The sequence below is a fragment of the Clupea harengus genome, chromosome 7 (assembly GCF_900700415.2).
Source record: "Clupea harengus chromosome 7, Ch_v2.0.2, whole genome shotgun sequence".
Lineage (NCBI taxonomy): Eukaryota > Metazoa > Chordata > Actinopteri > Clupeiformes > Clupeidae > Clupea > Clupea harengus.
The window spans coordinates 7,783,748-7,807,229 of NC_045158.1; the positions used below are offsets into that span (position 1 = coordinate 7,783,748).

The following is a 23,482-nucleotide window of genomic DNA, read 5'->3' on the forward strand; positions in this document are numbered from 1 at the left end:
GTGAAAGTCTCCAGTCGCTCTTGGCAGCCACGGCTGTGGAGTGTTTGGTAAACAGTTGTGTTCCTCGCAAAGTGATTCACATTCGTGTTTTTCATGAGATTATCGCACATTTGACTGTTCCATATGCGCCCCTGCATGCGGGCCAAATGAAGTGCAGATGGAGAGCCCCATTTTAAAGGCCGAGAGTTCATACATGAGTGTTCTCATCTGGAAACGTGCACGTTTTGGTACATAGTGTTGTGTAATGTATAGGCCTACACGTTTTTTTTAGGCGGTATGCGTGAAGAATGCTTAAAATATGTGAATTGTGGTACTGCTACTGCGGAGTTACTATCTTGTTTACTCTGCTTGGAAGGATTCTTTTGACTTTTTTTTCTGTTATCATGCCAGGCCCATTGTAAGGTGTGTGTGTGTGTGTGTGTGTGTGTGTGTGTGTGTGTGTGTGTGTGTGTGTAAACTGTGTGTGTAAATCAAATGAACTTGTTGTCTTACTGTAGCGAATGTGACCTTTTTCCTTGGAACTAAATGAGATCATAAATCTGTGTGTGTGTGTGTGTGTGTGTGTCTCTGTGTGTCTTGAGTTACTGGGATTGCGTATCTTAGCTGTGTGTGTGTGTGTGTGGTGTGTCTGCTTGGATCCTAACACAGCATTATTCACCACCCAGGAATTGCACTTTGGCAGCACGCTCCAGCAAGCTGGGGAGGGAATATCGGTGACGTATTGGGAATGTATTCCGACACATTCCCACATATTCCAGCTCTCTGCTGGGACGTCAAACACACGTCCAGGAACGCTGAGAGAACACGGCCGAGAGGATCGAGAGCGGAAATCAGACGCCTCGCCTCACTTACGCGCATGACACTCGGCCAAGCGAACTTGAATGAATACACGCACACACACACCACACACAGTGACCAAGAAAAATGAGAATTACTGCTGGGAGTATTACAAAAAGGCGGTTCTGTGTGGTGTGTGCGTTTATGCCGTGTTTGGGGGAGTAGTGTTTCTGACCCACTCTGACGCACACGGTCATCCTCTGGTCTTAACTAGAGCAGTAGACATCAAACTGTGGCTGCGTTCTGCACCATGAGCAGGCTGTGTGTGTGTGTGTGTGTGTGTGTGTGTGTGTGTGGTGTACTGTTCAATGCAGAAGATAAAGGGCTTGTGCGGTTCTAGGCATCTGAGGTTGGGCCTGTCCCATTCAGAGCGATTACATTCAGGCGCAAGACGTCTTTATCAGGCCCCAGGGCCTCTGCGGGTCTCTTGAGCCTGGAGATGCATGCGTGCACACACACACACACACACACACACACACACACACACACACACACACAAACATACATACATACCTGCACACGCACACACACATACTCCGAGTCAGACAGTGCAGGAATGAATGGATAAGAATCTCAGTCATTTAATGAGCTGTATTCACTCTCCACTCACTGGAAAGCTGACCCTGTTACATAATACTGTGTGTGTGTGTTTGTGCATGTGTGCATACAGTATGTGTCAGCCATCAGCTTGTCCATGGTAATCGTTTTGAGATGTTCCAGTGGCGATAAGCACACAAAGACCTAGACACACACACACACACACACACACACACACACTCTAACACACGCTCACAGATGTGTACTCATGCTGGCCGGTGATATTGTGTGTTTGTCACAGGAGGCGGAGGGAAGAGGAAGGGCCGCAGTAAGAAATGGAAGGAGATCCTGCGCTTCCCCCACATCAGCCAATGCACTGAGCTGTGCAGCAGCATAGGTACGTCCCACACCCACACCGCACCCCCAGGCCTGGAAGCACTCATGCCACAGTGGACCTCTCCCACTGTATCACTACACACTCACCCGTCTACAGTCCTATTACCCCTCTCTAACACTCACCCACAGTGGACCTCTCCCACTGTATCACTACACACTCACCCGTCTACAGTTCTATTACACCTCTCTAACACTCACCCCACTCTTCATGACCCTGACCCACTGTTATACTACCCCACCAACACATGATCCAACGCCCTGTTATAAGGAGAGACAGCACCAAATGAAAATGAATCCCCACCCTACCTTTTCATTACATCCCAGATATCAGTATTTATCAGTACTCTATTCCGCTGCCTCTCAACCCACACCAAACCAGTGTTCTGCTACTCCACCCCTGCCTTACTATTGTAGTAATCTGATATCTTAATGTGTTTCTCCCTTAGTACAGGGGTCCCTAGGAAGACTTGCGGAGTAGGACCATTACTCAGCTATATCTCAGTTCTGTGTGTGTGTGTGTGTGTTTGTGTGTTTGACAGAACGTGACTACTCCAGCTTCTGTGAAAAGCAGCCCATAGGCCGCCTGCTGTTCCGCCTGTACTGTGACACCAGACCTGAGCTGCAGCAATGCATTCTGCTGCTGGATGCGATGGTAAATACACACACACACACTCTCACACACACACACACACACACACACACACACACACACACTACATTGCTTAATTTCACTGTGGCAACCTATGCTGGAATGTACCAAACACACACACTCCCTCTCTCACCCTTTCGCTTTGTAATACACTTTCAATATCACTATAGCAACCTAAGCAAGAATTTTAAACTCACACAGTCTACACAGACTCAGTCTCTGAGCGAACCTAACACACACACTATTATACTCTACTTCTCTCTTATTAAAGTCTTAAAAAATCTTCCTTAAAATCTACCCTCCCCCACTACAACCACCAGAACCCCCATGCTCACTCGACACACTCTCTCTATTACACACACACACACACACACACACACACACACACACACACACACACACACACACACACACATTGCCGTGTCTTCTGACTCTAGACGGCATGCCTACCACATGACGGGAGTTTAATCTCACCCGGAATATGTGAGACTTCACAGAGGAAGACCCTGAAAGGCTCGCTTTTACCAGCCCCACAATCCCACAATCCCCTGCTGCGGCCCCGGCCCTGCCGCTAAATATGGACATGACACAACAGGCCCAGCAGACAGGCTGGGATTTGATGGGAGAGGGGGGTGGGGGTGACTGGGAGTGCTGGTGAAAGTCAGGAGTTCCCTCACTGTTGGGCCGGGGCTGCTGTATAGTCCTGCTTTGCCTCTGGGCCCCTCACAGCCTTGTGCTGAGAAATCAGAAGGAGGAAATGCCAAAGAATGTTTTAAGATACTCTTAACTCATACATGTGCGTGCACGCACACACACACACACACACACACACACACACACACTCACACTCACACAATATTAAAGAAATATATCATTAATTGTTATCATTCATTCATTTTTAATATTGAGAAATTCGTTCATTAATTTTTTATATTGAGAAATTATCTTTAACTGACTGACTGACTGACTGACTGACTGAGTGTAGCAGTGACCGTGACTGCTTTTATTGGCTCTCCTCATGTTGTTGCTTAGGAGGAGGAGGTGGTGTTAAGGCATTGACCTCTATTATCAACTGTACATACAGCGATTCAGATATGTACACACACACACACACACACACTCACATACTAACATTCAAACAAACACACATGAACACAGACAGAGCTTGGTATTGCATAAGATAGACAGGTAGAAGAGGTGTTTTAGTTGATTGCCTAAAAAGAGAAAGGTTAGTCAATGAAGTGTGTTGTCTGTGTGTTGTGAGCATATCTGTGTGACTGCGTCTGTGTGTGTGTGTGTGTGTGTGTGTGTGCGTGTGTGTGTGTGTGTGGCTGTGTGTGTGGCTGTGTGTATGCATGCTTGTCCCTGCATGTTGAGGTCATGGAAGTTCAGATGTTACAGAAGTGTGACTAGTAGCAGGAAAAGAGGTGGAGTGGGTGGGTGGGTGGGTGGGTGGTATCAGAAATAAAGGTTAGAGAGTGTCTTTCACACACATTCTTTACACACACTCATACATGGTGGGTGGGTGGGTGTGTCTGCGTATTCCATGGCTTTGTGCTGATTATTTCACACACGAACTCACACACGCATACACACACTCACACACATTCACATTAATGCACACACACACACACACACACACACACTTACACTCACAGACAAAGCATAAGGAATGTGCCATGGGGAGGGGGGTTGAGTGTTTGACGTCAGTGGCAAGCGAAAACTTAAATTGAGCACAGTGTGTGTGTGAGAGCGGTACAGAGGGGGAGAGAGGGGGAAAGAGAGGGGGAGAGAGGGGGAGAGAGGGAGAGAGAAGGAGAGAGAAGAGGTGAACAGGGTGGAAGGCATGCAGATAACAGCAAAGGTAAAATATCTCAGACACACAGACACACAGACACACAGACACACAGACACACAGACACACAGACACACAGACACACAGACACACAGACACACAGACACACAGACAACTGTGTAGGGTCTTCAACAGATCTCTGCTCATATGTTTGAGTGGAAGTGGGTTGGTGTGAGGGCCGACACCAGACAGCGTTGCTTAGAGAGTCAGTGTCACACTTGCCTCCTGGTGTGTGTGTGTGTGTGAGTGTGGCAAACTGTGTGTCTGTGTGGAGTAAATGTGTGGGTACCACACTACTGAGGCCGGGGGCAGCAGCAGTTTGAAATGAGAGTGTGTGTGTGTGAGGGAGACAGAGAGAAGGTCAGTGGAAAATTTGGTGGCCCCCTAGTAATGTTCTCCTCCTTCTCTGGATTTTCTGTCTGTGTTTTTTTTCCCTCTCACACTTTTTTTTTTTGACACATACTCACTCATACATATGCCTTTCAGCCCCATATCTCTCTCTCTCACACACACACACACACACACACACACACACACACACACACACACGTACAAACTCTCCTGCTGTTGTAATGACGCGTGTGTGTTTTTGTGACGTGCCTTGGCCTTGCTGTGACACCCCAGGACCTCTCAGAATCCTGTGGTGTTGACGGAATGGTTACCCAGCAACGCACGGTCACACACAGAGTCCCTCGGAAAGCATGTGTCGTGTGTGTGTGTGTGTGTGTGAGAGAGAGAGAGAGAGAGAGAGAGGTGTGTGTGTGTGTGTGTGTGAGTGAGAGAGAGAGTGTGTGAATCTATATTTAATCATTTGCCAGATGGTTTTATTTACGTCTGCGAATGTCAGTGTATGGGTGTGTGCGTGTGCGTGTGCGTGTGCGTGTGTGTGTGTGTGTGTGTGTGTGTGTGTGTGCGCTTCTTTTTCCTTAGGTTCATGTGCTACCATAAGCCTGTTAGTTTATATGCATTTGTCTGCTCTTTAGAATGAGTTAATAAACAAATCTCCCCATGTTTGTGTGTGTGTATGTGTGTGTGTGTGATGGGTACTGGGTTCCACAGTTAGATGACAGAGATGGACTGGAGGGGTTGATGATGTTGATGAGAGACTGAATTGCCAAAACACACACACACACACACACACACGTACAGACGCGCACACATTTACTGTCACTTATATACGCACATAGAGACACTACCCCTTTCACACACTCAGAGTGGATTACCACTAAAATGCACACACTCACGCACACACACAGAAAACTAACCCCAGGGCATGTCTGTACTATGCTTCCCATCATTGTGTAACTTCCAGTCCAGGAGAGTGGTACACATGATGTAGTGACGACCACTAACACCCAGTGCCAGTTCAGTCCAGTTCTAATGCATCAAAGCCTCTCTAGTCAATGGGGCTGTTTGTGTGTCTCTCTCATCCATTGTAAATACACAGCACAGTCTGAGGACAGACCCACTACACTCTATTACCTTTACGCTGTACATCCTTATTTCTATATATTTAAGTGTATACTATTACAGTATAGTATATACTAAGTACATTTCGCATTCGTACTGTGAATTAACACTGAAAGTCTTTCTGCACCGCTTGTTTGTCTGTAAATGTTTACTCTCTGTGATTTAAAAAAATTAAATAATTGGCCATGTATGCCCATAAACACAAATTACCACCATTAAATCCTCATATACTACATACAAACAAACATCACATTCTAAGCTCATTTCTAGTAATGCCTAACAGCACAGCGCATTGTATTTACACAACACACATACTTCTGGAAACTGTATGGTCTCTGTGGGTTGCCATCTGTTGTGTACTAAATTTCCATCAAAACAATACTACACACGATCTGCACTTAGGGCTGCACTGCAGTAAATATCCAGTAGACCAATAGGCTTTTCCTGTGACGGGACATCATAGCCAACCCACTGCCTCTTGCCATCAGCGTCCGTCTAATGTCATTAGTCATCAGCACATCCCTGTGCCCACACCAACAGTGCTCACACACACACACACACACACACACACACACACACACACCAACAGCGCTCGGTGCCACCTTTCCACACTCATATCTGTCACTGTCCTCTTGTCATTCGGCCGCTGAAACGATGCCATGGGAAAACTATGTGCTCTTGCGCCCTCTGTCAGGTTATGTCATTTTAACCCACGTCATGGTGGTTTCTTCTATTGGGGTGGAAGAGATGCTGAAGAGATCCTAGAAATGACATACCACATACACACACACAAACATACACGTGCACACACACACACGCACACGCTAAAGAAGAGTCAGTGAGGCTGTGTTCATAGCAAATTTCTGGAAGGTCTGAAAAGTGCGTCACCTTTCGTAATGGCAAGTTGTTGTGTTTTAGGAAGATTACGAAGTCACGCCAGACGAGAAGAGGAAGAGCCGAGGGGACGAGATAATCCGGAAGTTTCTCACCAAGCAGGTACACGCTTTTGATAATATTTCGTAACCACACCACTCATTCATTGATGTGTAGCCTCTCATGAGTAGTGTTTGTGGAATAATGTCATGACAAATATTTTAAATTATTTATTTTATATATTGTGTGGGGGTGTGTGTGTGTGTGTGTGCGCGTGCGCGTGCGTGTGTGTGCGCGCATATAGTCCCCTCAGTGCATACCTGTGGTGGAGAGTTTTGCTCAGGAGTGCCAAGACAACCTGGACCTATTGCCTTGCAGAGAGATCTTCAGTGACTGTAGCAAGTGAGCCCCCCACCACACACACACACACACACACACACACACACACACACACACACGTATGATATATAATAAATGTATATGATTTCTCAGTGCTAATATATCACAGTGTGTGACATTCACACTTCACACTGCATTAAGAGATACAGTCACACACACAAATCTACGCACTTACTTTACAACACATACACACACACACTTATACAACTGACTGGAGTGTGTCTGTGTGCAGGATTCTTCATGACTACCTGAGTGGCGCTCCTTTCTCCGACTACCAGAACAGCATGTACTTCGACCGCTTCCTGCAGTGGAAAATGCTGGAGAGGTCAGACTGATCTCAGACGTGTCTGTCTCCCTCCCTCCCTCCCTCTCCTTCCATATCTGTCTCTGTCTCTGTCTCCCGCGCTGTCTTTTTCTCTCTGTCTCTATACATCTGTCTCCTCTCACTCAGTCTGTCTCTGTCTCCCTTGTAACTGTGTGTGGTTTATGGTGGTGGTTTGGTTGTAGTGTTTATGGTTAATGTCTCCCTCTGTTGTCTAATGAAGTACTGCTGTTTCATCTGTTTTGGAGATGTCAGTGTGTTTCATGGAGTCAAAGTGTCTTTCGTGGTAATGTACCATTTTAATACGTCGGTTTTGCTTGTTTATAGGCAGTCAATCACTAAAGACACGTTTCGACAATACCGTGTGCTGGGAAAAGGAGGCTTTGGTGAGGTAAGTCCTCAGTAGTAAAAACAGGTGTGTGTGTGTGTGTGTGTGTTTATATAGGTGTGTAGATGCCTTGTCTTTGCTGTAGTTAAGATGTGTGAAGTTTGATGTAATATAGTTTGGGTCTGTATATGTGATCAGGTATGGATGTGGTTGTTGCAGGCCACATTAAATATCTCTGAGTAACTTACTGTGTGTGTGTGTGTGTGTGTGTGTGTGCATGAATGTGTGTGTGTGCAGGTGTGTGCATGTCAGGTGCGGGCCACGGGGAAGATGTACGCCTGCAAGAAGCTGGAGAAGAAGCGGATTAAGAAGAGGAAGGGCGAGTCCATGGCCCTCAATGAGAAACAGATCCTGGAGAAAGTCAACAGCAGATTTGTGGTGAGCTTCTCACCTCACTGCCTCTTCTTACTGTGATTACACTGGGAGTGAGACATCCAGCATCCCTTTCTCTCTTTCTCTTTCCCTCCCCCCCCTCTCTCTCTCACAGTCTCTCTCTGTGGTGACCTTCTCAAAGTCTGTTGTCAGATTTATTGTTTGCTTTATCTCCATATTCTCCTGTAGTGCTCGATTAGCATAGGTCTCTTTTATTCATGTCTCTCTCTCTCTCTCTCCCAAGCTCTCTCTGAATCATTCTGTTCACATTCTATGGGCTTTATCAGCATGACAAGTACATTGTTTTGCCAAAGCACACACATCATATTTTCAGAAACGTTCGCACCCTGACATCTGTGCAGCCCCATCTGGACAACATGTGCATTCCTACACAGCACAGACGTATGCACGTATCGAAACATACGTATCCTACACACTATGTCCTTTTTCTTGATCTCAGATACTCTCTTCCGCTCTCTCTCTGTCGATCCGTCTTTATTTATCTGTCAGTCCATCTATCTCTCTGTCAGTCTCTCTATCTGCCTGACCCATCAGGGGTGTCCTGTGCTCTTTGTATCCCTCTTCCGCATTAGGGTGAATTATTCATAGTAATCTCATCCCCAGTAAAAGCCCAATCAATAACGGCACAGGTGCTCCAGCGTCTAATGAGCTCGCCTGGCTCCTCGCCCTTCCTGTATTTACCCCTTTAGTTATTTGTTCATTTTATTTTTGTCCGGGCAAACAAGGCAATATAGCATACCATTAAGCAATTATCTTTCACGCATACTCACACACACACACACACACACACACACACACACACACACACACACACACACACACTGTGTCTTGTGCTGGGCTTTAAGTGTCCTTTGCTGTGTTGTTATCACTGTTTCTGCGTGTGTTGTTGTGTACCATGGTTTTTGTGTGTGTCTTTGCTGTTGTCCAGGAGAGCTTAGTGTATGCATACGAGACCAAAGATGCGCTGTGTTGTTTTTTTGTGCGGGTGTTTGGTCTCGTATGCGTACGCTTAGCTCACCTGGACAACAGCAAACACACACAAACAACGATGGTACATAACAACACAGCGCATCTTTGGTCTCGTATGCGTACGCTAAGCTCACCTGGACAACAGCAAAGATGCGCCGTGTTATTATTTACCATGGTTGTTTGTGTGCGCTTGCTGTTGTCCAGGTGAGCTTAGCGTACGCATACGAGACCAAAGATGCGCTGTGCCTAGTGCTGACGATCATGAATGGCGGCGACCTGAAGTTCCACATATACAACATGGGCACGCCGGGCTTCGAGAAGGAACGCGTGCAGTTCTACGCTGCTGAGATCTGCTTGGGCTTATCACACCTGCACAGAGAGAACATCGTCTACAGGTGAGGAGGCCACACACACACACTCGCACACACACACTCGCACACACACACATGTGCACACACTAACCTTGTGAGCTTATACACAGACACTCACACAAATACATGCATGTCATGCACCGTAATTCCGTACTTGTAATTGCTGAAGTCAAATGCACTGATATACATGCATTCTCAATTATAGATTTGCACGTATTTTCGCACGTGCAAACCTACTTGTACCATCTTAGATATGACCTTAATGTTTCTTTCTTTCTCTATTTCTCTCTCTTTCTCACTTTCTCACTCTCTCACTTTTGTCTTTCATCTAGGGATTTAAAACCAGAGAATATTCTTTTAGATGATAATGGTGAGTATTTATTTGTTACCATTCCACTATTGTTTTTATCACTTGAGTATTCATTGAGTATCTTAATACTGGTCTCGCTGTTCTCAAAAGGCCACCTCAGGATATCTGACCTGGGATTGGCTCTCAAGTTGGTGGATGGTGAGCCAATCAGAGGCCGTGTAGGCACTGTGGGGTACATGGGTAAGTCAAACAGCACTTCACATATCAGTCATATGTAGGCTTCCATCCATGGCACCACCTTTCCCCCAAAGATTGATAACACAACAGCTGGGCACATCCAGCTTGCTAGCATAGCACCACATAGCTTAGCATTGGACGACATATCTGCCAATGTTCATTTGTTCATTTGAATATTTCTGTTGTGATATTCTTGTTCATGGTTGGGGTATTTAGGTAGCTGACTTTGCCAAACCGCTATATTGGTGTTAGTTATAGTTATATATACACAGACACAGGGTCTTGCATGCAAACTAACCATCTTTGAAGGTCTATGTTCTACCCGGTAGTGCAGGAAAAGGCAAATATGGCACCACAGACTACTGTTTTCACACAGGAGAGTCTTGACATTTCAGTTCCTTCACTGTCGTAACATCAAGGAAATGTTGATGGTTATCCTTCAGAGTGGATCCTTGTCCTTCGCGGCTGAAACAGTTTCTTGAATCACAAGCACAGAACATGTGATGCATGATATCATCCTGTTAAGAATGTTATCAGCGGATCAGGGGCTCTCGTGTGTACAAACTATGACCAGACCAGCAATAAATACACTCTCATGACTGTACCAATACCAAATGTGGGTTCAATTGCGGTCAGTACCCATATGCATGTGCTGATGAGCTTGCAGTGCACGATAAAATTGTCCAGTGAATGGCTAAATTGAATTAACGTAAAGATCGTATGTACATTTCTGATCAATTTTAATTGGGGAAAAAATGTGTGCGTTGGTAATGGGCGGTGAGCACTGAGAAAGAGCACCACTGCTGCTTTGTGTGTTCTCAAGTGTTGTGTTCTTGTGTTCTACACTCTATACTGTGCAGCCCCAGAAGTGATTAACAACGAGAAGTACTCCATGAGCCCAGACTGGTGGGGCCTCGGCTGTCTTGTCTACGAGATGACCGCCGGACGTTCGCCCTTCCGCGCACGCAAAGAGCGCGTGAAGCGGGAGGAGGTGGAGAAGAGGGTGCTGGAGGAGGAGGAGGAGTACAGCGACAAGTTCACAGAGGACACCAAAGCCATCTGCAGGCTGGTGAGGCACAGTACACACTCATACACATCCATGCAAATACTGTTGTGCAAATATCACACACACACACACACACACACACACACACTCACCATACCACACTACACCATATGACTACCCATATGCATAATCCTTCAAAAATACTTAATAAACTTTAAAATACACTACTGACTGAAGTCATATCTGTCCTTCTCTCTCTCTCTCTCTCTCTCTCTCTCTCTCTCTCTCTCTCTCTCTCTCTCTCTCTCTCTCTCTCTCTCCTGTTCTATGTCCAGCTGTTGACCAAAGACCCCAAGCAGAGGTTGGGGTGTCAGTCTGATGGGTCAGCGTCAGTCAAAGCTCATCACTTCTTCAAGAGCATCAACTTTAAGAGGCTGGAGGCCGGGATCTTAGACCCTTCCTTTGTGCCTGATGTGAGTGGCCACATAGCTCCCGTCTCTCGTGTTTTACTCGTTTCTGTTGGCTCCCATTGCCACCTTCACACAGGCACACATGTGAGAGATTAACTAAGCATGGCCCTCCACTGCGCCGTTTGCTGTCAGTCACTGTCCACAGATCTTAAAATATCCTCGAAACCCTTTAATGTTCTACTGTTTTGTGTTCCTTGAATTCGAAAGACTAAAACAGGCCGTTCAGTTTGCTATCAGTTGATGAGCAAGCAGGCTTCACAAAGAAAGGAAATGGCAAATGTGAGAGTTGTCTGACAGTGGTTAGCCAATACAGCCACGTTAACCTGCTGTTTTGTGGCTCTTTGTGGGTCATACACTCAGGTACACAGGTAAAGACAACCCAATGATGCGCTCTGTGTAGTACATATCGTATGTGTGTCATAAACCAAGCTGACCCACCCATACCCTTTCATAGTTTCTTATTTTGATCCATTTCACATACAAATCAGTACAATAGTGTATTGCAACAGATGTGAATAAAGCTAGCTTTCCAAATAAAGGCATACTAATATGATAATAACATTTGAGGAAGTGCACCTTTTATTTTAATCCTATTTGGATCCGGAACAAGGTGGGTAAATGGCATTTAAACTGGAAGTCACAAGCAGGTTTTGGAATGGAAATCAGCCTTGACTCTGGTGAACTTTGATGCAAAAGACTACAAAAATATCCACAGATAGCTAGGTGTCCTTGCAGAAGTGTTCGATCTTGTATCTATCACACTATATCCCTTACCTTATATAACATCTCCCCATCTTTTGTTCTCTCCCTCTTACTCTCTCTCTCTCTCACTTCAGCCCAGGGCAGTGTACTGTAAAGATGTCCTGGACATTGAGCAGTTCTCCACGGTTAAAGGCGTGAACCTTGACCAAACAGACAATGATTTCTACTCCAAGTTTGCTACTGGCAGCGTATCCATCCCCTGGCAGACTGAGGTAGGTCAGGATGGATAAGGACAGGACACTTAGGCCTCAAATGATGGCTTCATTCATGTTTAAGAGACCGACTACACTAAACTAAACATCTGCCTTTTTTATTCCTTTTATATAACTTCTCCTTCTGTTCCCATTTCCTCTATGTCACGATGAACCTCTACCCCCCCCTCTCTTTCTCTCTCTCTCTCGCTCGCTCGCTCACTCTCTCTCTCTGTCTTTCTTTTTATCTACAGATGATCGAAACAGAGGTCTTCAGTGATCTGAATGTGTTTGGGCCAGACGGCTCCCGCCCTCCTGACCTGGACTGGCACCAACCCCTAGAACCTCCCCGCCGCAGGCTTCTGGACCGGCTCTTCAGGAGACATGTGAGGCACGCGACCCTCACACCCAGCCGCACACACACACACACACACACACACACACACACACACACACACACACACACACACACACACACACAGACCCAGTAGTCATAACTTACTTTACACATCGCACCAAATACTTAGGCCCATTTTAAATAACTTAAATACCATGTACCATTAATCAGAACAGTGTACATCAGGTTAGAGTTGGTAACATGTACAAAAGTTACTGTAGTAAAGTGTACCTAAGGTTGCTGAAAATGTTATGTGGCCGAGTACTTTTGCTGCCCACACAATTTCATAGACCTCACATACAGAAGATACTTACTCTGAAGTACAGTATATTAGGATTATAATTTATACAGTATATTTTTACTCCACACAAATGCTAATGCCAATTCATGCACACGCTTTCATTTAACTTTCTCTCTCCCTCTCTTGTTTTGTGTGTGTCTCTCTCTCTCTCTCTCTCTTTCCCCATTTTCTGTCTCCCTTCAGCACCCAGAGGGGTCCATCGCCAACTGCCGAGTCTCGTCTTCCAGTGTGAACTCTGTGGACTCCATGTCAAACTCTGCCCCCTAGTGGATGGAGGCCAGCGGAGTGAGACGGAGAGAGAGTGACAGAGATAGACAGAGAGAGAGAGAGGCGAAGGACAGAAAGACTGAATTTCAGCAGGCTGTTCTCTTCTGTCACTGAGCCAGGGGTCCGTCAGAATCCTCCAACCAACCAACTACCATACCAACGGGCCTGGCATTGGCCTGGTGCACAGACAGACACACATGCGCACACACTCAAACCTTGGTGGAACTGTAGTAAATATGAAAAGAAACAAAATAAAACAAACAAACTTTTAGGAGGAAACATTTCAGTACCAAACACCCTCATTCTGCCCTAAACACACAAACACACACACACACACACGCACGCACACGCACACAGACAGAGACACAAGTCCTCAGGATGCTGGTGGTGTGTAACATGCCACTGACCGCAAAAGGAAAAGATAAACGAAACAAACAAATCAAAGAAGAGACAGAAAGTGGACCCTGGAGGTTGTGTGTGAGCACCACCCTATAGAACAAGAGGACCGTGTCATTATAATTTGTTTTAGTCCTTTTGAATGCTTTTTTTATATGTAAAAAAAAAAAAACTCAACTCTGATGTAAAGCCTATGTACAGACAGACAGACAAACTTCCTCTGTCCTCTCTTCCCGTCATTCCCCTCCTTCTCATGTGGGCTTTTGAGATGAAACAGACAACCCCACCAACCTCAGCCCTAAATATGCACTGCCTCGCATATTCTCAGGCCAAAGATAGCGTTCCAACAGCATATTAGGAGAGTTATACTGTTGTTTGCGTTGGAGGATCACCATATTCGTGGAAGAGAAGGAGATTTCACTTCAGAGAACCAGAATGAGAGGCAGTCAGTAAAGGTTTATCTATTGCTGTTAACCTGTCATAGATTGGCTAACTGAAATCGGCAGCTCTAGTTCCTCCAATCAACAAACAGTTAGTTAGGGCCTCACCCAGATGTCCCTTGGGAGATGGTGCGCCTGAAGCTAGCCTTTACGTTGCCCCTGCATTGAAGACACTTCAGTGGTGCATTATTTGGTGCACACTTAAAGATAATGCACACTTAAAGATGGTGTGCATCTAAAGATAGTGTACATTTATACCCTACTGGCATTCCACTGTGCAGTCTTTGATTTTGAACATTGCCACTATTCTAATGTAGAGCGCATTAGAGATGACTGTCCCCTACATAGTGCCTAATTGAATAACATTGATCCCACATAGTGCATCTGTGAATCACCTGAGACTCGGCCACCCTGCGTTGGGTTTGCAATGAACAGAGGATGAGGGCACACATGTATTTACTGAAGGCCAATAGAGATGCAGCAGAACACCAGCAATCCATCCGTTATGTCAGTAAATACTGTACAATGTCAAACATACACCTGTACCCAGACTTAACGTAACACAGACTAAGTCCAGTATAAGAGAGAGGCCCTGAAAACTTAATACACATGAGTAGAAAACAACAACAAAAAACAAAGAGCTGAAGCACAAGAGAGTGAGTCAGGAGAGGCGAGGAGAGATGTAGAGAGGAAAAAATGAGGGAGAGAGAGAGATGGGGGGGGGGAAACTGACAGGGAACTTGCAGCGTTGCACCCACATTTGAAATAAACTTGACTGGGAGCTTTACTCCAACAGTGCCAGAGGAATTCACCCACTTTCTCCTTGTTGTATTAAAGAAAAGAAAAAAGAAACTAGAACTAGAACACATGGCTTCTGTTTTTTTTTTTTTTTGTGGCTCCTAAGGTTGTTTTTTAGAGCTTTATAGAGTTCTACACTATCTACCCAAAAGAGCTCTTAGCTCCAGAAGACCAATAGGGCTTTGCAGGGGTGATGAGGAAAAAAGACTGGGAGTTTGAGTGCCACACCAACAAACTCATGCCTTCCTGTGTTGTTGAAACTTGCCATTTAGGAACCAACCCGTTACGTTCATACAGACAGTAGATCTGCACCAGCTTCTTTTATCCTGGAGCATTTCTCAACGTTCTCCTTAATGTCCACAGCATTTCATCTACAAATGTTATTGTCTTCATACAAGTTAGACATTTTAGGACATTCAGTGCTCTGACAATACATTTTTAAGTAATGAAGCTGGTTACTCTCATGTGCAACTGTTGTTAGAAACAGTTACACACATCCGCTGACACCCAGTTACTATTATGGGGTGAGGACTTTTTATATCTGAACACTGTGTAGACATTGGAAAGTACACATTGTATTTTGTATATTTAAATATCTACAGTCTCACATTTTAAACATACACCTTCTGTAACATCCAGTTTATTTATTATCATAATCTGTACCGTATTATTTGATTACTATGCTGGTATGACAGCATCGTGACTTGAAGGGTTTCTCTTGTCTTTTAAGGTTGGTCTGCCAACGCAGCAGGGCTAGTTCTCAGTTAAAACTACAAACAGTTCTGGACCAATTAATTATTAGAATGATAGTAGTAAAATGTCAATGTTGTTGCTTGACATGTGCTCCATACTCTTTCTTCCTTGGTAAAAAAAGTGGGTAGATGACGGAGTGTTCTTGCTTTCACCGTCTGTTCAGAAATCCTAATGTGCCACATGTCACTTGTGGTCTGTCACCTTTTCCATTACTTCTCCGTCACCAAAGCCTTCAACAAGAAATTAACTAAACCATCATTACATGTGGGATATGAGACAAACAGTGCAACATTGAATTTGTGAAATATGTTTTTAAACCCACAGTTAGTGGTAGTGGTATGTGGTAGTTTCTTTTTTTTATTTGCTCCTTTCAGACATTTTAATCAGGGTGGCACAGTTGATGATAAACACATAATGTGACTAGGGATTATTTATAGCAAAGGGATTATTATTATCATTACCCAAATAGTGAAAAGAATAGCTTTTTATGTAAACATCTCCAACAATTAAATCAATTGAAAATCAGTAAAGTGCCTCCTTCCAAAAAACAGTGCAGGTTATGCCCAGATTAAGATTTGCACCTTCTGTGTTAAGTGTTGCCATTGTCTTTGCAACACAAACTTACACATACATACATAGGACACAGAGGGACTGGTTGTAAGATACTGATTGCATGTGAAAACTCTGATGAGTCCTATAGTCTGAATAAACAGGGCTGGCCTGAGGATGCACATGTGTGGCTCATTTCTTTGGTCTGTGTGTTTTTTGTGTTGCTGCACAGTATTTGTGCAGCATGAGTGTTAGTGAGTGTGAATTTTGTTACGTTAACTGCACCAACTACATTAATTTCAAATGGTTTCTAATATATTTTGGTTAGTTCAAAGCTCTCTAAACTGCCCTCTTCTCCATTTATAACCTTATAAGATCTGTTCAGACATAGCAACATTAGTGCCTGCTTTCACAAGGCCTATCGTCCTAGAATAACAATTACAGCTTATATTGGCATGTAGTTCCAGGCACTTTATCAGTGATATCACTTTTCCGCATTAAGCCAAACATATTTTAGCTTGTATACCATTCAGCACACAGTATATCATCAGCTGTCACCTGTAGTCTTAGTACCCAGAGAGTGTCTGAAACCTTTAAGTCAAAACAATATGTCAGGGTTTACTATATATTGTAGTCAATACGACAAAAATCTTTGTGCTATGGGAGGTATAGAGGTGAACATCTCATCTTTAGAGAGTAATAATGAGGCCAAACATCCTTGGAAACTATGGAATAAATGTCCCTGTGTGGCAGTAGGGAGCACAGTGAGGTGACAGGTGAAGGAGATGTTGGTCTGTCATGAAAGCACACTCACAGCTGCCCACAACTTTGCAGCAAACCCGCAAACCCCTTCCTGGCCCACTTGGCAAGATAATATTTGTGTGCTCTTGAGAATGTTGACCCTACAAGACTAATCTCATTCTCAGTCATTAAGCCAATATTATCCTGAGATTACAAGTGCCGCAGGTCAGCCTCAGGAAACAAGGTTGTGAAAACGGCTTGCATAACCACACAAACCACACCAAGGTGAGGAGACAAAGAAGCAGGATAGGCTGTCGCATCACTTGACAGTGTTCTCTCGCTAACCGGTCACCTCGTCATCTGTTGTGTTCAGTCGAAACACAATTATGTATCTTAATGCTCATGGCATTTGATCAATAGCAGTGACATCAAATAGCGGGACACCAGTGCCTTCAGGGTTTTCTAAAGTGGAATCACATTCCTGCAGGACCTACAACACTGAGTATTCTTCTTCATTCTGCACACCTGATTGAACATAGACAAGAGAGCATTTGCATTAAGGTTAGCCCATGAGGGTGGAGATAATTGAGGGAGAGCTAAAAAATTTGCAGTTCACCATGAGCAGGACAGGAATGGAAACATCCGGACATTCATCACAGATATGTCAGATGATTACAGCACAAAAATGCTATTGCTGACGTAGGATATGATGCTCAAGAAGCTGCCCACCCACCCTTAACCCCAGCTAAAACCACCCCACCCTCTCATAGATAGATCTGATAGATAGATGGATACTTTATTAATCCCGAGGGAAATTTAGGTGATGTGCAACATGTGGCCATGTGGAGACAGTGAGGGATAGAGCGAGAGAAGGAGTGGGAGGGAAGCGGAAGGAGACAGAGAAGGACATGTGTACTGGCACTGCGTGGCTGAGTTTTGGGGCACTGGACTGGATGTTATCTGAACAGTGTTTACGAGAGACAGAGACAGGCTCGCCTTGTACGCAGGGCATCCTTGGCCTGCAGGGTCGGGGGAGGTGCTTGACTGATGCATGGCCTTGCGGTCGGCCTATATAACATCCGCCAGCCAGAAAACCCATCAGAATTCAAGCAATCTTCTACCCTGCATGGTCGCCAGCTGTACTCATTTGATTACTTAGTCACTGATACAATGTTTCCTGCAACTTTCAAACTCTGTGCTGGTATTTCCTATCGTCACATGCGAAATATGACAGGTGAGTTGATGTACTGGACCCTTATACTTTTGTTGCCGACTGAGAAGCTGATGGTCGTCTAATAAGAACAAAATGAATTCCAGTCTCATATGAGACACTAGTTGATGTATTTAGGTCATGTACCAGAGTTTTATTCATTCAGTCTTGTTTTTTTTGTCCAAACTGTGTACATTGAAACCATACTGTACATTTCTGTTAGTACATTCAAAAATTGTATTTCCAGTTATTTAAAAGATCAATGTCCTGGAGCTTCCCAGAATCAATTAGAACAGTTGTCTAATTGAACTACTGTTAATGTTACTTTTTTGAAGAATTTTCGTGAATGTTCCATGATGATCAGGTGGTTATTAAATTCAGGTATCTGTTTTCATAATATTGAAAGGAAATAGATAGGTGATTGAATATAAGGTATGAGCAGAATAATGTGTTGACGTTTGCATGAGCGGACACAAAAAATGCAATTGTGTATTGGTGTGGCCTGTGTGTGTGTGTGTGTGTGTGTGTGTGTGTATGTATCTGACTTGTGTGTTTACTCACAGGTTTGAGGAAGAACGCAATGGTGGCGATCCACCATGAGTTAAGCCGTCTGTCATGTCCAGGGCCAAGCAGCTGGATCAGCAACGTGCGACGCAGGAGCTCGCTGCGCAGTAAGAGCCCACATACAGTTTATGTGTCACCACACGTCACTTTATTAGTCACTCGTTGTCTTTTGTAAACTCCCCCTCTCTCTGTCTCTCTCTTTCTTTTTCTCTCTGGCTCTTTCTGGCACAACCTGCTATATACTTGGTTCTTGCACACCTGTCACTTGTTTATTGTTTGATTAAACCTATGCGGTTGGTTATTATGTCTATACACTGTACTTCCTGGTGTGTGATTATTAATGTGTGTGTGTGTGTGTGTGTGTGTGTGTGTGTGTGTGTGTGTGTGTGTGTGTGTGTGTGTGTGTGTGTGTGTGCGTGTGTGCGCGTGTCAAATACAGGCAACCGAATTGAGGAAGAGCCATGTAGCGAGGTGGACCTGGCCTATGTAAAGCAGGGACAGGAGGCCTTGCAGAAGTCTATCTGCATCCTCAGTGAACAAAATGGCTGGCAGACAGAAATTGTGACAGTAAGTATGCAGACTCTCTAACTATATATGCACTGTATGTATTTAAAAGTATGCTGTGCCAAATCCAGTAAGTAGTCCAGACATATACTTACACTGCCTGTGACTGTTTACAAATGCTTAAAAACAAGCAGTTCCTGCCATTTTGTGAAGGGAAATTCTCCGAAGAACCATTTTGCTAAGCAAAGCTGTTTAACATCTACAACTGAAGTGATAGTTCACTGAGAAAATGCAGGGAAAGTTTGTTGGATGCTTGTCAGAACAAAATGAGTTATCAAAGAAACTGGACTGGACAAAAACTGGACACCGCTCAGTAAAGACACCTAAAACTAAATCTAATCTAACATAGGGTTTTACCGGTATGAAGTTGAGTAACAATTATGTTCCCTTCAAGATCTCTCAGAACCAGGTATTCCAGGTGAATGCAAGGGGATCACATGGAGAGCTAATTAAATGTGTGACTTATGTATTATACAACCAAGATGGTGTTACTCTTGGAAAGGTAGAGCCATGCACAAACGTCCATACCTCAGTGCTTCTCACTTTACCAGACCTTACTCCTTGTAATAGAGTAACAAAATGTGAATTAGTGAATGCACCAAAAGAGGACTCATATACGTTAATTTTGATTTGTCTGATCTATAATAATACAATCTATAATAAGGTACCCAAATGAATGCTGTAATTGTGTGTGTGTGTGTGTGTGTGTGTGTGTGTCTGTGTCTGTGTCTGTGTGTGTGTGTGTGTTTGTGTGTGTGTGTGTGTGTGTGTGTGTGTGTGTGTGTGTGTGTGTGTGTGTGTGTGTGTGTGTGTGTGTGTGTGTGAATCCTCCAGGCCAGTGGTGATAAGGTCCTGAGCAAGGTGCTGCCCGACATTGGTAAGGTGTTTAAACTGGAGGTGGTGCTGGATCAGCACCCTGATGATCTCTATAATGAACTAGTAGGAAACATGGAGCAGATGGGGGACTGGAACCCAAATGTCAAACAGGTCAAGGTGAGAGAGCTGAACACCTCATCCTGTGAGCCGAAAGCTTCCCAAAGCCTCCAGTAGCTTGTGTCATTAAAGTGCATATGCATTTTATGGATTGTGAGTCTGCATTGTATTGTGTTATATTGCTGGATACGTGGAAGTACTGTTTAGGGACGGTCACCTGCTACATTGTTATACTTCCTCTCCTAACTGCATGGTTCAAAAGATGAACTCCTTCTTCATTGATTGACTAACTTGCTTGTGGTCATCTTGGCTGATGTGTGTATTTTAAAGTAGTCTTTCAATGTGAGAGCTTTTGGGGTAGATCTCTCTTTCTCTCTCTTCCACTGTGTCTTAGATCCTCCAAAAGATTGGCCAGGACACCATGGTGACTCACGAGGTTTCCGCTGAGACTCCCGGTAACGTGGTCGGGACGCGGGACTTTGTAAGTGTGCGCTGCGCCAAGCGGCGAGGCTCCACATGTTTCCTGGCCGGAATGTCCACCCAGCATCCGGGAATGCCAGAGCAGAAGGGCGTTGTGAGGTACAGCGGCTGTGTAAATGTTAAATGTTACACTGCATTTCTTGGGCTTACTGAATTTTATTCTATTCGCACTTTGCACAATAACAATACAGTTGAGTCTAGTCTTACTGGTCACCCTCCAATTGTTAACTAGCTATTAAAGTGAGAACCTGATCAACGGTTCAAGCATCACAATTGTCCTTCTGTGACACCCCCCACCCCCCCCCTCCAGGGCAGAGAATGGACCAACCTGCATTGTGATGCGCCCAAATGCAGACGACCCAGAGAAGACCAAGTTTACCTGGTTATTGAGCATAGACCTTAAGGTGAGGAGTTATTGAGTATAGACCTTAAGGTGAGGAGCCTCTGAGGTCAGTGTGTACAGTATGTCTATCTGTGATAGTGACACTTATTGCCCTTACCATAATACTGTCACACTCTACAGTATCTTTTTCACTACTCAGGTCAACCATTTTGCACCGAATGCCAAATATTGGAAATGTCAAAAACATAATAAGCGCATGGAATAAAATGCTATCAAATAGAACATTTGGCCATGCCAAGATTAGCAACTTGTCCTTCATTTGCGTTCTGTATTCTGTACATGGTCTGATCCACCCTCCCTGTGTCCTCCCAGGGATGGATACCAAAGTCTATCATCAACAGGGTGCTGTCTCAAACCCAGCTGGATTTTGCCAACCACCTACGAACAAGGATGGGACCCAGCGGTGGGCTGGAGGCAGCCTTGGCCTGCTGACCCCTCCAGCCCATGGCTGCACGTTGACGTTTGGCTTCTGAACACGGGAGCCGCTGGCAGACTCCCTCTTAAGAACCTGCCCAGCCATGATCTTCTTCTTCACACCCACTTTTGTAAATACTACACACAACAAGAGGAAAATGTAGCCCAGCCCTCATTTAAAAGAGTTCAGTGAGATCGGATGCCCCATTTCAGACCAGAATTTGTAATCCAGACTGAAGATGTACCAGACTATCTGGCTATACAAGTTCCTTTTCCCATCATGGAGGTCTTGGACAACAGCTCCTCCTGCTGAACCCGCCTCTGTTTCCTATACCTCCTGCACATTTATCTGCCATATATCTAGTACATTCTCCCTCCATCTGAACATTTCTGGCCCACGCGTCTATGCATTTCCCATCACCCTGTCACCTTGTTTGTATAAAGAAAAAGCACTTTTTAAACATTTAATATTTATTACGTTCATGTCATTGCATCACCCTGGGTAAGGATGTCTGCCAAGTGAATAAACAAATATGATCTAAATGCCTTTGGAAGTGTGTATTATTTACTACATGCTTTTGGTCCCACCATGCTTACAATTTGCTCAATATCATAGCAATCTCAAACACTGGTCAGACAAAAATAACACATTGTAGCTAAAATAAAAAGGTTGCTGTTATTCTATCGATTCTATTTAAGCATGCTGACTTGTAAGTGTGCAAAGATATGCTTGTTCGCATGTGCACATCGTCTGTATATCCCCTTTTGTGAGTGATGGAGATCATTTCCAAACACTTAAGAATATAATAATCAAGTGCCTTGTATTATTAATTACCTTATATGAATCATGTACTTATGTAATCAGAAACATGGCTTTTCTGTGCTTCTGCATGTGTGTAACTTAGAATATTAGGTGCCACTTAGTCTGCATATGTACAAGAGCATGTTTAGACCAGAGGTGATAAGCTTCTTCCGACCTTGTGCAAAACTGCAATCCTTGCAATATAAGGAGCCTCGGACGTCAGAGATCCACCACGAGGTTATCCCTACTGAACGCTTAACTTCTGTCTATATAAACCTTGTGCGATGTGTTTATCATTGCTTCACTTTCAGCCTTGTGCTGGGAGTGAACCCGATTGCAATTGTTGTTTGTCTAGTAAATGTACTTATATGCAGCTCCTGAGTCCTGAGGTAACTAGGGTGAATTTTTCACCTATCAGTGAGTGTGTTCCTATGCATGTGTCTGCATGCAGTGTGTGTGTGTGTGTGTGTGTGTGTGTGTGTGTGTGTGTGTGTGAGTGTGTGTGTCCATAGCGTGCATAGAGTAAGAGTAAATCATACAGAGCTGATGAATTCATGAAAATCTCCTTCCTGCCTGGTGGACATTAGTGTGCAGAGGGCGTTTGCCAAAGCAAGCAGGTGTTTGGCGATTCGCATGTGTGCGGGAAACTTCACAGTCTTTTGAAAGCACAATTCAGGCCTGCCTCACACATTCCAGGATATGAGGTAAGCCCTGAAAGCCGCACCAGAGGAAGTCTGTCCTCCTCATTTTCGTGCTCGTAACATTTTCCTATGATGTATATTTCAGTGGGATTCCAAGGAGAGATCGGAGAGGCATGCTCTTTTCAGGCCTTTGAAATACAACCTGCCTGGGCTGTTTCTACACTCTCAGCGGTCGGCTTGAATGAAATCAGAAACGAATGGAAATAATCAAAAACAAATGCTGCATCTGGGAACATTGTAAATTCATACAACAGATTAGTTGCCAGAGAGTCCACTACTGTTCCCTGTTTAAGTGTGTGCGTAATTATTGCAGAATCAGAAAGGCAATTCCTTT

At 44.4% G+C, this 23,482-nt stretch overlaps 2 protein-coding genes across 3 annotated transcripts in view; both read left to right on the forward strand.

Moving 5' to 3' along the window:
* grk5l (G protein-coupled receptor kinase 5 like) overlaps nucleotides 1–16,512 on the forward strand; it is a 41,058-nt gene extending 24,546 nt beyond the window's left edge. The window contains exons 2-16 of one of the 2 annotated variants that reach the window (XM_031570352.1): nucleotides 1,676–1,771; nucleotides 2,310–2,422; nucleotides 6,663–6,740; nucleotides 6,922–7,019; nucleotides 7,249–7,341; nucleotides 7,666–7,729; nucleotides 7,964–8,104; nucleotides 9,293–9,483; nucleotides 9,792–9,829; nucleotides 9,920–10,009; nucleotides 10,867–11,075; nucleotides 11,348–11,485; nucleotides 12,319–12,456; nucleotides 12,690–12,826; nucleotides 13,317–16,512. In XM_031570352.1, coding sequence (XP_031426212.1) covers nucleotides 1,676–1,771; nucleotides 2,310–2,422; nucleotides 6,663–6,740; nucleotides 6,922–7,019; nucleotides 7,249–7,341; nucleotides 7,666–7,729; nucleotides 7,964–8,104; nucleotides 9,293–9,483; nucleotides 9,792–9,829; nucleotides 9,920–10,009; nucleotides 10,867–11,075; nucleotides 11,348–11,485; nucleotides 12,319–12,456; nucleotides 12,690–12,826; nucleotides 13,317–13,365 — 1,673 coding nt within the window. In that variant the 3' untranslated portion in view covers nucleotides 13,366–16,512. The remainder of the gene's footprint in view (nucleotides 1–1,675; nucleotides 1,772–2,309; nucleotides 2,423–6,662; nucleotides 6,741–6,921; nucleotides 7,020–7,248; nucleotides 7,342–7,665; nucleotides 7,730–7,963; nucleotides 8,105–9,292; nucleotides 9,484–9,791; nucleotides 9,830–9,919; nucleotides 10,010–10,866; nucleotides 11,076–11,347; nucleotides 11,486–12,318; nucleotides 12,457–12,689; nucleotides 12,827–13,316) is intronic. The other variant, XM_012815914.2, reaches the window with a different exon arrangement.
* A 1,645-nt stretch (nucleotides 16,513–18,157) lies between these two features.
* star (steroidogenic acute regulatory protein) lies at nucleotides 18,158–22,188 on the forward strand. Its single transcript, XM_012815859.3, has 7 exons — nucleotides 18,158–18,311; nucleotides 18,851–18,958; nucleotides 19,291–19,418; nucleotides 20,250–20,408; nucleotides 20,743–20,927; nucleotides 21,139–21,232; nucleotides 21,544–22,188. The coding sequence occupies exons 1-7, from the start codon at nucleotides 18,248–18,250 to the stop codon at nucleotides 21,661–21,663; spliced, it is 858 nt and encodes a 285-aa protein (XP_012671313.2). The 5' UTR covers nucleotides 18,158–18,247; the 3' UTR covers nucleotides 21,664–22,188.
* The last annotated feature ends 1,294 nt before the right edge of the window (nucleotides 22,189–23,482 follow it).